The following is a 13,201-nucleotide window of genomic DNA, read 5'->3' on the forward strand; positions in this document are numbered from 1 at the left end:
CCAAATTTGATGTGGAATGTTTGAGAGAGTAAGGATGGAATGTGTCATTTTGAGGTTTTCTTTTCTGACAGCAGGAAGGCACTAATTTTAAATATGCGGTTTCAGAGTTATAATACAGAAGTAAGTCCCGTTAATTGAACATATCCTTTATTTTTTTGACACTGACAAATATTTTAGCAGAAAAAAAAAACACCTGGTTTTCTGCATTTTCTGTATGCACATTAATGAATCAAGTGTGTACAAATCCAGGTGAAAAGAAAACCTGAAATCTTTCTGTAAATGTAAGAAGAACAGGATCATCCACAACACCAACAGTCCAAATGAAATTAGCATCTGTCTGCCAGTATCAATATTTATGCAACACTAACAGGGCAACAATTACTTGAAGATAAAAATCAGTATTTGGCTGAAAAGATCAAACTTGGATACCCAAGATGAGGTGTCTGATTTTTTTATTTGGACAACTCAAAACCAGATCCTGGTTATTATTATTATTTTTGAACAGATGCTGAGCAACAGCTGCTTTTAATAGCTTTGGAGGGGATTCTGGATGTTTGACTTCACATCACACCACTGACACAGATAACAGGCTGCAGGTCATTAAGCATACAAACCTCAGCCAGGATCCTTGGCCTAAATGTTCATAATCCAAAGACCATCGGTGATTTTTTAAAAAAAAGACCATTTACAGAGAAATAAATGTGGTAATGTGTCTGGCAAGAGTCTAATGAACCAACCTGCTGGTCAAGGGACTTCACTTGAGGCCCCTGCAGATCACGTAGGGACATAGGATCTTACCAGCAGCTGCTGTCTTCCTCCTCCTCCATCTTCATTTTGTTTCCCTTTTCCCCTTCCAGGGTCCAGCAGGAGCCCGTGGTGCGCCAGGGATAAGAGGGATGAAAGGCCGCAGGGTAAGCGCTTTCCAGGAGCTTTTATCCCTCTCCTCTTTCAGCCGTTGGAAAAGCGATCTGGTGGATTAGCCTGGGGGTGTGAAGATGAGCAGAAGCTGGGCAGCACTGCCACAGCCACGTTGCTGCTGTGCATAAAACACGAGGGCTTCGAAGGAAGTCTGACCAGGGATGTGAATACAAGTGATGTGTATGGGCAGAGGGGTGTCCAGTGTGGAGGTTAGCATGGAAGTGATCCAGTTTGTCTTTTCCAACTATTTGTAGTGTCAAAACACTGTTTACAGACGCTTCTTGTGAGGATGGTGTAGATTTAATCATCTGGAGACGTATCTGAGTCGGGAAAAGGGTACAGGTAGAAGACCAGAAAAGGTGCCTCTGTTGCCCAGGGAGAGAGAGCAGCTGACATGTGAAGTGCTGTGATTAAAGAGAGGCAGATAAAAGGGGAAATGTTATGTCATGACATGGAATTAAGAGACGAGGTCAGCAGAAATGGTGCTGACAAGGATCTGAGCAGCCTGCTCTTCCCATGTCTCCCTTTCCAATCTCACAGGATCAATAACTTCCAGCAGGGTTCTGCAGGGCTGTGAGGAAGGTGTGCTTTGCACTGTCAGCAGATCAAATTATAAGCACATCCTATGTCTTTCTATGGGTTTTTCCAGCCCATAACACAAGGCCCCGGTTTTATCTGGACGTAGCTCAGCTGTCCCACACTGTAAGCATGTGTGTCTCCTGCCTGGAAAGGGCACCCCCAGCCTAGTGCTGGGTGATGGTACCAACTGGCATCACTGCCGGTGCTACAAGTCCGTGTTACACCGATAAATACCTCCCAGGCACTCTGAGTCAGCTCTTGTGTGGTGCTTCCTGCTCTGTTTGGGTGACAGCCGACAGCAGAATGACCTCTGGACCTGCCAAAGCTGCTTGTTTTCCTGCCTGTGACATCCAACCCACATCCCACTGAGCTCTTCAATCTTTCTTCTCCATCTGGATATTTATTGCAGGAGCATCCATCCCTGCTTTGGGTTGTTTTTCCCTGTCCAGCTGCTTTACAAAGTATTAATAGCAAGCGCACATGGGTTCTTGCTGAAGGCCCCAACAACAACATATTTTGCATTTCTCCCTCCAAGGATCTGTTTCCATGTTTCATTTTCAAAGAGACACGCTGGAGTAAACTATACATTTTACCTACCTCCAATCTCTGCTTCTACTGCAAGTCCTACTTAGGGAATTTGGGAAGGATTGCATATGTTTCCCTTTGCCAGAGTGAATACTCTCTTCAAATAGCTGTAACCAGCAAAAGGAAATGAAATAACCAATTAAGAAGCTTTATGACCACAGAGTTATGTACCCTGGAACTGCTCAAAGCTTTAAAATCACATCTAGAAGGACACCAGTAACATCCAAGCTCAGCAGATGCATATCAGGGTTCATCTTTTAACTTGTGACTGGGAAGAACAGCTTCCATGCCTCTGTTCTCCTTGGTGGGGAGGCCCATGGAGTTCACTCCCCAGCTTCACTCTCAGAGGTGCCCCTGGGGAGTGAGGTTCCAGGACATCCATGATCCTGACAGATGAGAAACTGGAGGCATTCCCTCATGGGAGGCTCTGAATGGATGGTGGAAAATACCTCAAGGTAAAACTACAGCACGGAGTTGAACAGAAAACACCTTCTGGATGAATCCAGGCTGCAAATATGTGGACTATTGGAGAGGTGGGTCCTCCAAGGGGATGAGATGCTTCTGCCAGTGCTTTTAATGTTCTCAGTGACAGAGGAGTCCCAAGCACTACCTCGTCCCCACTGCCAGCCAGGAATGCCAACCACATCCCTGGCACTGAGCTTCTCCTTAAGGCAGGCATCCCTGGGCAACTGCAGTGTTTGGCTCTTGGGCTGTGCAAGATTCCCTCACATAAACCTTCTTTGGCTTCTTACATCTGCCTTGGCCTCAAGTCCTCAGCCCTCCAGGAAAGCAAAGCCAACCAGGCTGTTTCCAGTTCCACTCCTACTGCCAGGAATGACAAAGGGAAGTATCTGTTATCATCACACAAGGTAAAACCAAGAGCAAAGCTGAATTCAGCTCCTAGGAAAGGAATCTGGCTGGCACAGCAGGTACCTGCCGTTGGGTGTAGCTGGATCCAGAGTGCCAAACCCTCTGGAGAAATCCTGTAGGACCGCAACTGAACTGCTGTCAGCACTGTCCATCCTCAAAATGACATACCACGTAATAGAGACCTTCAGCTTCATGGCCTGGGTTTACATTTCCTCTCCAGGTGTTCAGTCCAGCAGACCCTGTGCCAGTCGCTCCCTCTGGACATTCCCCCACCCGGGAACCCAGACTTCAAAGCACATCCCAGCCCTGCAAACCAGAAATGCAGTGGTGGAGATCTGGTGTGTCTGAGCACTGCAGTGATATAATCAATACAGGATTTCTGGGACAGACAGGCATCCTTTCTAAGATTCCCAGCAGAGAGGAGGAACTTGGCCTTTGCTCTGAAATCCTACAGATTTCAAAGAATATGATGCGAGGAAGTCGCTATTGTAAGGACCAGCAGATCTCCTGCCTGGAGAATTTCTGGTTTGTATCTCTCTTGCTCATGTTTTCTTTTTCTTCATACTCTCCAAAGATATTCCAGGCACATAGTATTCTATGTTTGCTTACTTGGTCCTGTGACTCCAGCTCTTGGTTTTCTCAGGATGGGGAAATGATCCCCCAATTGTAATTTCAGACATTAGCCTCTGTCTATCCCAGCTTACAAAAGGGATGTAATTCAATTCAGAGTGGAAACATGAATGTAGCCCCTGCCAGATGTTTATGAATTCCATGAGCTCTGTTTATGGATGCTTCATTAAAGCAAATTTGCTTTTGAAGGAAATGTAAATAGCAAATATGGTTTTGATTGTAAAGAACAATGGAGACTTTTAGGGGTCTGCATTTATGATGTGATAGCTTTTGTACTGTCAAGATATGTATATTTTAAAAAGAAAATTCTTTAAAAACTGTAACCTCCTTTTTAGTCCTGACAGAGCTGTTATTCCTTCACAAGTCTTTGTTTAGTCCACCAAACTGATATTGAACAATCTTCCTCAAATGTGGTTTTCCCTCTGCTCTTCCCTAAGGACAAGAAACTTGGACACGTGAGCCCAGGCTCATTTTCCTTCATCTGTACTCAGTGTAGCACTTGAACATGTGCTTAACATTCAGCTAGTGACAGCTATGTACATGCTTAAAACTAATTATTTAACCAAATCAAGGTTTAAATTTGGGGGCAGCTGATTCAGCAACTCCCTCACCCTATCTCACTTAAATCCTAAAGCACGTTTCTTCTAATCAGTTCCTCACAGCAGGAAAATGCGTGGTCTGCAGCATGTTCTCCTGAGGAAAATGTCACCAAAAAGACTGGGAATCTCTGCAAAAGGTTAAATATCAGCCGGAGCCAGGACTTGGCAACTCATATCATAAAGCTGCACCTGAAATCCTGCTTTAAGTGCCTTACCTTGCCCTATTCTCCTGGCCAAGGTGCCTCTCAGTATTTCTGGAATGTTATCCTCTCACTGCTGGGTTCTGGCTCAGGTGATACAAGAGAAGCTTTTCAAATCCCAAATCATATTTCTCTTTTCCACCATTCATCCAGCTCCTGCATTAACTGCTGCCCAGGTGAAGCCTGCAAAGCTGAGATAAGGGGAGAACACCTGCACTCCAAGCCCTTTGCTGCTCTGGGCCAGAGGGGAGGGACCACTGCCCTCTGCCATGTGGACCCAGCGCTTCCCAGCATCACCAACTGCAGACATTTATAAATGCCAGGGATTTGTAAAGTGGTGTTATCTAAGCAAACCTGAAAATAGTTGCTTTCTTCCAGGCCCAGCTGAGTTTTTTTCATGGAGAAGAAGCAGGGGTGTATTGTTTTGCTTCCAGGGATCTTTCTAGTTGACTGAGAAAGCACTGGAAGTGTTTGAGGACAGGTTCGCTCCAGATCCATGGCCAGCGATGTCTCCCCTTGGCTTCACTCAAGGCATCTGCTGGCTTTTCATTTGGCCAGACTGTGATAGTGAAGTATCAGTATTTGGATAAAGGGGTAAGGAAGAAGCTTTGGGTTTCTGGAAAAGAGCTACTGACTGCTCCTTCATGCTGCAGTTCACAGGCTCGTCACTGTCTCTCTTGGAGCTCTGAGTAGCTGTTTGAACAGGGGGAAATGCAGTGCTGCTCTGCAGGAGCACTTAGTTGAGTATTTAGTTCTGCAGGAACCTTGTCTGCTCTAGCAGCAGCATGTATCCCTGTTGCCTCACCTGGACTAGCAATAAACCTGAGTTGCAAAGCCTGGAGCTGAGTTCCACTGCATTTGTGAGCTGACACTGTTCACACCTGGCCAACGTTTTAGCACCTTGTTTAGTCTGGGGGTTGCTGGTAGAGCTGCACATCTCAGGGAAATACTGTCCTGGCATGTGCACCCACTGACCAAGGGGCACTGAGGCTGCAAGGGCAGCCCAGGGGCTGTGCTCAGCCCTGTCTGCAAGGCCAGGCTGCCAGGTCTGTGGTGGGAAGGCACCGTGCTGTGCCTTGCAGCATTTGGCATTGGGATCTCCCTGGAGAGCTGCCAGGACCTCACGCACTCATCTCTGACCAGCAGTTGTCAGTAATAGAGAGTTTTGAAGATTTAACTAATTGACTAAATGTAGCCTTCCCTGTCAGGGTGGATTAGGGAAAGCCTTAGCCCCAGGTTTCAGCCCAGGAGGCTGGAGAAGATGAAGTTTGCCATGTGCATCTGCGAACAGAGGGTCACCTTCTCCTTCCTTAGGTCAAATGCTGATGAGTTGTGTTGCGATGGGATTAGGCAGGTGACTGCTGTGAAGTGAGATTGCCCTGGCAGATCCTGCCATGCTGGTGACAGGGCTCTGCTGGAAGAGACAAGGATACTGTAAACACTCCCCCAGCCAGCCAGCCCTGCTGAGTTGGACCACTGAGAACCACAGCCCTCACTGCTGTACTGAGGGCACCCAACAGCCTCCACCCAGTTTAGAGAAGCCCAGCAGTGGCAAAGGGGCTGGACAGGGCAGGACAGGCTACAGAAGATGGGTCTGGAAGGGCCAGACACATCCCAGTTTCCTTCCTGACAGGATCTATCTCAGAAGAGAAACCTCTAACCTGGGTCATCACTGTCATTTCCACGTCCTGCTTGCTTCTGATCCCTGCTCGCTTCTGATCCCTGCTCCCTCTTCCAGGCCTGAGCTGTGGACTCCTCTCCATCTGCATATCCTTGCCCCGCTTCACACGCAGGTCACCACATCAGCTTGGATAGTAAAGGTGTAATTGCACAAAGTATTCTGAGTGGCTGCCCAAAGAGAAGGGGAACAGTTTGTTTTCCAGGGATGATGAGCAGTAGGGTGCTTTCCTAGGGTGCCAGCATCATAACCGTGCTGACACCTTCCCATCCTATGGGCAGGTCTGTGTATTTGCTGGGTGTCCCAGTCACCCCACACAGCCCCAAGATGCCTCCAAGCCCTGCTTTCCCACCACCCAAACTTACAGGGCTGTCTGACTCGAGCTGTCAGTAGCCCTGCTTTTAAATGACCTTCTGGTTTATGTCATTGTGCTTTGAGGTTTATAGGGACATGGATTAATAAAACTTTTGGTCTTTACTGCTCTCTGATCTAGGAGCCAGCATGAACCACAGCACTTGGGGTGTTGGGCTGGTGAGAGCTGCCTGACATCAGTGCAGCAAAGCCCCAACCTGTGAAACACCCCCTTTGGTTATGGGGTTCCCATCTGGGGCACAGTCCTTCCCTGTCCATCTGTCCTGGAGACCAGGCTGAGCATTCTTTAGAGCTGTGCCTTACTGGCAATGCAAGACAGGCTCTTGGTTATTTAATCTCAGCTCTGCTCAGCAGCACAGAGCTTTGCCAAGTGCAGTAGAAGTTTTTGCATTATTTTATATTGACAGTGTTTGTCTGCTGTAATAATTTGGCTGAGGTTCCTATACATTTCTGCTGTACAGTGCCTTTCTTTGTGAGTCTCTCTCTTTGCCTGTCATCCTGGAGTTGCTTTTCTAAGGCATTGGCTCCCTAGCCCTGTTATTACTTTTGGCACTGGGTTTGCATCCCGATTAAGCACATTGGCTCCTGTTTTCTCTCTTTCTGTGTTGGCCAGCTCTCAGAATTCCTCTTACCACTACATTCTAACACCACTCTGTGTTTTTATTTATTATTTGTATTGCAGTAGCGCCTAAGAGTCCCAACTGAGCTAATGACCTGATTATGAACATGAAGCCCATTAATAGTCTCTTGATATGCCCTTTTTAACTGTTTTATTTTCTCTCACTGTGGCTCTTTATTCTCTGTCACTGTGACACACTGGTTTCTGGGGCTCAAATGGTGCAGAAGGTTGTGTGTTCAACTCTCCTGAAATTAGTGTGAGAGCTAAATGGTCTTTAAGGTCCCTTCCAACTCAAACCATTGATTCTATTCACAATCTTCCCCTCTTCCCAGGGCTCCCCTTGCTTAGAACTCTGGAGGAACAAGGACACCCCTTCCTCAGCAACGCTCGAGCTGTGCCATGAACTGTTCATTTGTAACTAATCCCACCTGCTCATTTGCAGCAGGGTGCATGTCCTGTACACCTCCTGAGCTCCTCGTGCCTTCCACACACTCGCACATCCAGGAGGAGATGCCAGACATGGGACCAGACCTGCAGAAGCAGGCACAGCCAGCTGAACTCCTCCCTACCTGCATATGCATGAGCACCTGCCTGGACCCTAACAGCAGCCAAATCTTTAAATAGCAAGTAGCTGTAGCTGAAGGCTTGGAGTTCAGCTGCCAGCAAATATACCCTGCTCTTTTTGAGGAATTTGGGGCCCAGGACAATCTGAAAGTACTGTATGTTGGGGGCTTGTGTGCCTCTATATTTTGTAGATTTATTGCCCTGATTGTGATGATGAGATTGTGTGGTATGCCAAGTGTTAAGGGCAGAGGCAGTTGGAAAAACAAGGTTTCTAGGAATGCAGAGGTTTGCTATCAATAAGGCTGGAACTACAAGTCTCTGCCTTGCAAAACTGTTGTCGTGTAACCGTTGTCTGAAAATAAGGCTGTTCCTGGCCTGCTTTTCTCCTCTGGCTTTGGTTTGTGGTTGGTAGTTAGTTGAATAGGAATAAAAAGTTCTGTGTGCTGGTAACGGTGAGAAATAAAGCAACAAAACACAGAAAGAATCTTTTGAGTCCTGAGCTCTGAACTGCTGTGCTCAACACAAGCAGGTACAGGTTGGCTTAGCCAGGACTGATCTCATGGACTGTCCTGGTGGCCAAGGCTAGAGTGACAGCTGGATTTTCCAGTGAGACATAGCCTCCATGTTCTTATTTTTGCCTCTCTTTTACCTTTTTCCAGGGTGCCAGAGGGCCTGATGGACCAGTAGGCGAGCCAGGGTCACGAGGTGTCAAGGTGAGTGCCAAGGCTGCTCTGAGCTGTGCTGTGAAATGCTCTGGGCAGGATCGAGGTCTCATCCTCCTCCTCCAGGGCGTGTTCAATTGCTCCATGAGGAGCAACCAGCAAGGATGAGCCTGTATTGCCACCAGAGTAAAATCTATCCAGTGTTGGCATCGGGGCCCTTGCCCCCACTCCCTGCTGGTTGGGGTGTTCCTTGGGGCAGGATGGTGAGCATTTGTCCTCTCAAAAGCTGCAGGGACCTGGAGGGGATATTTGCTGGAAAATGTGCAGGAGCAGATGGGCTGGGGCAGAAGAGCATCACCAACAGTTTGTGCTCCTGCTGACGTGACTTTGTCTTTTTGCTTTCCAGGGCCGACCAGGGGAGCCAGGCAGGCCGGGGCCAGATGGGCTGCAGGTATGTCCTCTGTGAGAGCCAGAGCCTGCCAAGCCTGGCACGGTGTCAGTCCTCTCTGTGGGGGCACCCCCACGTTCCCAGTGCCCAGGGAACAGCAGCTTCTCCTGGCCAAAGCGCCGCGGGTGTGTCGGCACATTCCCAGCTGCTGATTGCTGTAACTGTGTGTTCACAGGGCAAGATGGGGGAGACTGGGGAGGCTGGAGCACGCGGCTTCCCGGTAAGTGTCCGTCCCTTGTGCTTCCTTCCGTAACCTCGGGTTCACTCAAGTCTGTAAGTTTTGGGTCCTGGTTCAGGAGGGAGAATTTGGACAGTGTCTCACACTTAAAAGGGCACCTCCCCCCCTCCTTTTACTGGAGCATTTATGAGATGCACGTTACTGCTGAAAGCCATGAAGGATTCTATGGGGTTGGAGCTGACCCTGGTGTTTTTAATTTTTCCAGGGTATCCAAGGACCTTCCGGACCTCCAGGAGCAAAAGGGGCTCCAGGCGACCCGGCAAGTGTCTTATCACTCTCTCTTTCCTAGCACACACACAGACACTTCATTTCTTTCTCTGTCTGTCTCCTCCCCACCACTTATCCCGTTCCCAGCCTCTCTGTCCTTGCCAACTCCAGCGTGGTCAGAGATGTGAAGGACTTGGCTAGAGTCCTAGGAGCCATAGGGAAAGACAAGGTCAGACCCCTGAAAAGCAAAAGGGGGCCATGGATCAGCCAGGGAGAGCGTAGGATACAGGCTGGGGTGGATTTTTGAAGGGAGAAAAGAAGGGCAAGATTGGGGCTTGGGGCAGGGTCAGATGTAACAGGAGTTGGAGTGGGCTGGTAGGTTGAGTGGAAGGGGGACCAGGAGGGAGGCTGATGGTGTCAGAACTGAGCCTACAGCTTGGGAGGAGGCACTGAGGGGTGACAGGGGAAGACACAGACTCAAGTAGGGCCAACAGGACCACCAAAGCAAGAAGAGGGATCTCTTCCTGCTCTCTGTCTCTGTGGGGACCATCCTGGACTGTGAAGGGAGTGGGTAAACCAGGCACTTCCAGGTTGCCAACTGCAGTTATTTTGGATGGGAGCCAGAAAGATGAAAGGCCTTCTGAACTCTTTGCCTACTAAGGTACCTCAGCACACCCACTGCTTGCCTCTCCATCTCACTGGCCAGCTCTTGCACAGTGCATAACTCCTCTGAGGTGGGGGGGGGAGCTGGTGTTTTATCTTACAGACCACAGAAGTGATGGCCCTTCAGAAATGAAGACATGTATGAAGGAGTCTTGTATGTCTGTTTTTCAGGGTCCACAGGGACCACAGGGGCCACCTGGGCCTTTGGGAGAAATTGGGCATAAGGTAGGTATGATCTTTGCTCCCGTTTGTTTTCCCCTTGCATCAAGAGTGGCAGGACTGAGGGAGGAGTAAATGTGCAGGGCTACATCCTTCCACACCTGGAGGTGTGGAACGAGCAGGAAGGATTTCCCTAAAGTCTGGAAGTCAGCTTCCAAAGCGAACAGTGGAAATCAGGAATTCGAGCATCACTTTAATCGCAGGCCACAGACACCCAGCTGGGGGATGTGCAGACCCATCTTCACACCAAGAGAAACCTTTTAAGGGCGACCGCACCACGGACCAACTTATTGCACCAGGGTACAGAGTCAGGGACCCAGCACAATAACAATTCAAACTGAGCACTGGCCTTTCCCCACTCCCTGGTGCTGCTGTTGACATGACACAGGTTTGCCAGCCTGCCCAGATTGCCATGGCAGCCCCAGCACAGTGGAGGAAGCTCAGAGATGCCTTTGCTGCTGACGGTGCTGTTGGGCTGTCGTTGCCATGAAGCAGTGGCACAAACACACCACAACCGAGCAGCAGCTGCCAAACAGTGCCCTGCTGGAGTGCAGGGAGATGCCTCCATGATTTCCCCCTACCTCCTCAGCAGTTTTGGCTCCATTTCACTCCCACTGAGTATTACACTCTTGGCTCTTTATACCAGGTGTGCCAGTCCCCCTTTGGTAGCTCCTCTCCATAGGTCCTGAGCTGTAACACAGACACGATGTTTCACTCAGTCGTGAAAACAGCAGCAAAGGTGGCTTTTAATGCAGTCTATGTAAAGGGTGTGAGTCATGAAAGTTTCCATTCTCATGGCTGCTAGACTGGATGGAGCGAGCTCTCAGCGTGGTAAACCACACTGGGGAGCTGGAAAGCTGCTACCCAGCCACTCTGGATGTTGCCAACCAAGAAAGTACAGAGCTTCATTCAAATCTGTGACTCTTCCAGGAGCCTTTCTCTGCACTGGCACCTCTGGAGAAACCAAAGCAGGATTTTTGCTTTCATTGGAGCTTGAATTTTCTCATTGCGTGACTTGACCATTTGTTCACAAACCCAACATACACCCTGCTCCCTCCTCTGCTTGAATCCATTTCAGTAAGCCAGGAACTGGCTTTATTCCCTGGGCAGTTCCCTTGACTATGTGCTCTTTTTTCCTTTATTCCCAACTGTAAAGAGAAGGGAGATTGTTGTCCGGAATGCAAATATCATAAGTAAATAAACCACTCAAATCCTTTAAAGAGAAGCTTTACTGTCCCATCTTTGGGCTTGTTTTGCTCATTCCCCACGCTTCCCAGAGGTAAGAGAAAAATGTACAAAGATTAAAGCTCCCAGTAGGTCTCAGTACTAAACATAGCAAACGACCATGACCCGGCTGTCACAGGGCTGCACATGGCACTGGACACTGAGGGAGTACAGTTTGCAAGGTCATTCTCCCATCTTCCTATCTTGCTTCCCATCATTTCCCAAGTCAGGCACTCGTTTTTGGCTCTCTGAGGGATGCCAAGCCCCTCTCAGAGGAACGAGACACTTTCCCTCTGCTGCTCCAGCTTGATTTCTGGTCTGATCCCAGCCATTGGTATTCAATGTTTTCTGGCCCAGTACAACCAGAGACAGTGGGTGAGGGTTGTCAAGGCTAACCTGGCCAAAATTTGTGCTGGAGGATTCAGTGTAACCTTGCTGCTCTTGGCTCCCTTTAGCTGCCAGCACCATCATGCCCCTGGCTCTCTGGGAATAGGGGGCAAAGGCTCAGCCTGAAGCTCTGGAGTCTGGGGCAGATTAACCCTCAACAAAACAAGACACGTGGTGCAGAAAATGTGCTTCACACCAGTGCTAATGGAGAAGTGGGGCTACTGGGAATCAGGGAGCAAGAACACAGCCAAGCATTTTTGTTACCCAGTGTTAACAACCAGTCTGGACCCTGGTAAAGGGCTTTCAAGTCTGATTCTGGACCTTCCCCCTCTTTCCCAACTAGTTCCAGTGTGGTTACCTACCTTAGAAAGCAGAGGGGCTGGAAGGGGGTAGGGAAAGGTGCTTGGCAGAGGAGGCTGGGGAGAGGGGAAGGTGTGAGAGTTGGTCAGAGCCCTCCCAGAAAGCAGGCACGAGGGGTCCTGGGCCTCTTTGATGCTGCGAACCCCGAGCCAGCTCCAGGGAGGTAATTGCATTGCAACCAGGGCTCAGCTGTCCCAGGAGGGCTCTGCTAAAGGAATTATGTCTTTGATCTTGCTTTCTGCTGAGTTACAATGGCTTTTTCATCGTCTTGGATTTATTTTTTTTCCCAGGGACCGCCTGGCTCAATGGGACAACCTGGCCTTGCAGGTGAACCTGGCATGAAGGTAAGAAAAACCCCTTACTGCAATTCCTCTGTCAGACTGGGGAGATAATAGCAACTTGTGTTCCTGCAGGACTGAGTGACATTGCAGGTTTGCCCTCCAGCAGCCAAAGCAGAAAGTGCTTTCAACAAAAGATAAAGTTTAAAATATAAAATCCAGTTAACTTTAGCCTTTGGTTGCAAATTCCTGAGCCCCAACCTGAGGGGGAGGCCATCAGTGCTGGGGAGAAGCACTGTCCCAGGGATCTTGTGCCTCAAGAACTGTGAAGGGCCTTGGAAATGAAGCTCAGCTCTCTGCAGATCCAAAATCTGAATGGAGAAGGGAGTCCTCTAGACTCAGAGATCCAGGCAGCTTCTAATTTGAAACCAGAAGTGTCTCAGGAAGGTCCCAAACTTAAAAATACCTTCAGTTTCCAAGCCTCAACTCTATGAGGACTGAGCTCCTCTGATGGTTACAGGGAAAGGGTGCCCTGCTCCAGACTATGAATTCTCCTTCTTGTCCTCATGGAAAGGCCTATAAAAGCCATCTCTTTGTTTGAATAAGATCCCTGTGCTGAGCAGCTCAGAGGAGTTTTTATTTCATCCTAACCCCCTTGGTTTGAAGGTTCATTTCTGCGAGCAGAGCTTTTGAACAGACTCTGTGTGGGGATTAAATGCAGTTTCCTCTGTGCTGCTCTTCACTCTCAGCCCTAGCCCCATCCTTTGCCATGTTTTCCTTGGCAAATCTTCTGACACTTCACTGGAGCTACTGTGCCTTTGGCATCCTGATACTGCTCGAGTGTTTTCAGCTCCTGTGCTCCTGGCTGCCCTCCTGGAGAGCAGGACACGATGGTTTGCAC

General features: G+C 48.9%; 1 protein-coding gene across 2 annotated transcripts in view; it reads left to right on the forward strand.

Annotated features, from left to right (window-relative positions):
* The window catches only part of COL27A1 (collagen type XXVII alpha 1 chain), a 146,191-nt gene that overhangs the window by 94,557 nt on the left and 38,433 nt on the right, over positions 1 to 13,201 (forward strand). For both annotated transcript variants that reach the window (XM_027729914.2, XM_039387537.1), the window contains exons 28-34: positions 858 to 911; positions 8,274 to 8,327; positions 8,683 to 8,727; positions 8,900 to 8,944; positions 9,168 to 9,221; positions 10,004 to 10,057; positions 12,313 to 12,366. In XM_027729914.2, coding sequence (XP_027585715.2) covers positions 858 to 911; positions 8,274 to 8,327; positions 8,683 to 8,727; positions 8,900 to 8,944; positions 9,168 to 9,221; positions 10,004 to 10,057; positions 12,313 to 12,366 — 360 coding nt within the window. The remainder of the gene's footprint in view (positions 1 to 857; positions 912 to 8,273; positions 8,328 to 8,682; positions 8,728 to 8,899; positions 8,945 to 9,167; positions 9,222 to 10,003; positions 10,058 to 12,312; positions 12,367 to 13,201) is intronic.

This window comes from Pipra filicauda, unplaced genomic scaffold (genome assembly GCF_003945595.2).
Source record: "Pipra filicauda isolate LSUMZ 115617 unplaced genomic scaffold, ASM394559v2 scaffold121_size3267253_pilon, whole genome shotgun sequence".
NCBI classification, from domain to species: domain Eukaryota; kingdom Metazoa; phylum Chordata; class Aves; order Passeriformes; family Pipridae; genus Pipra; species Pipra filicauda.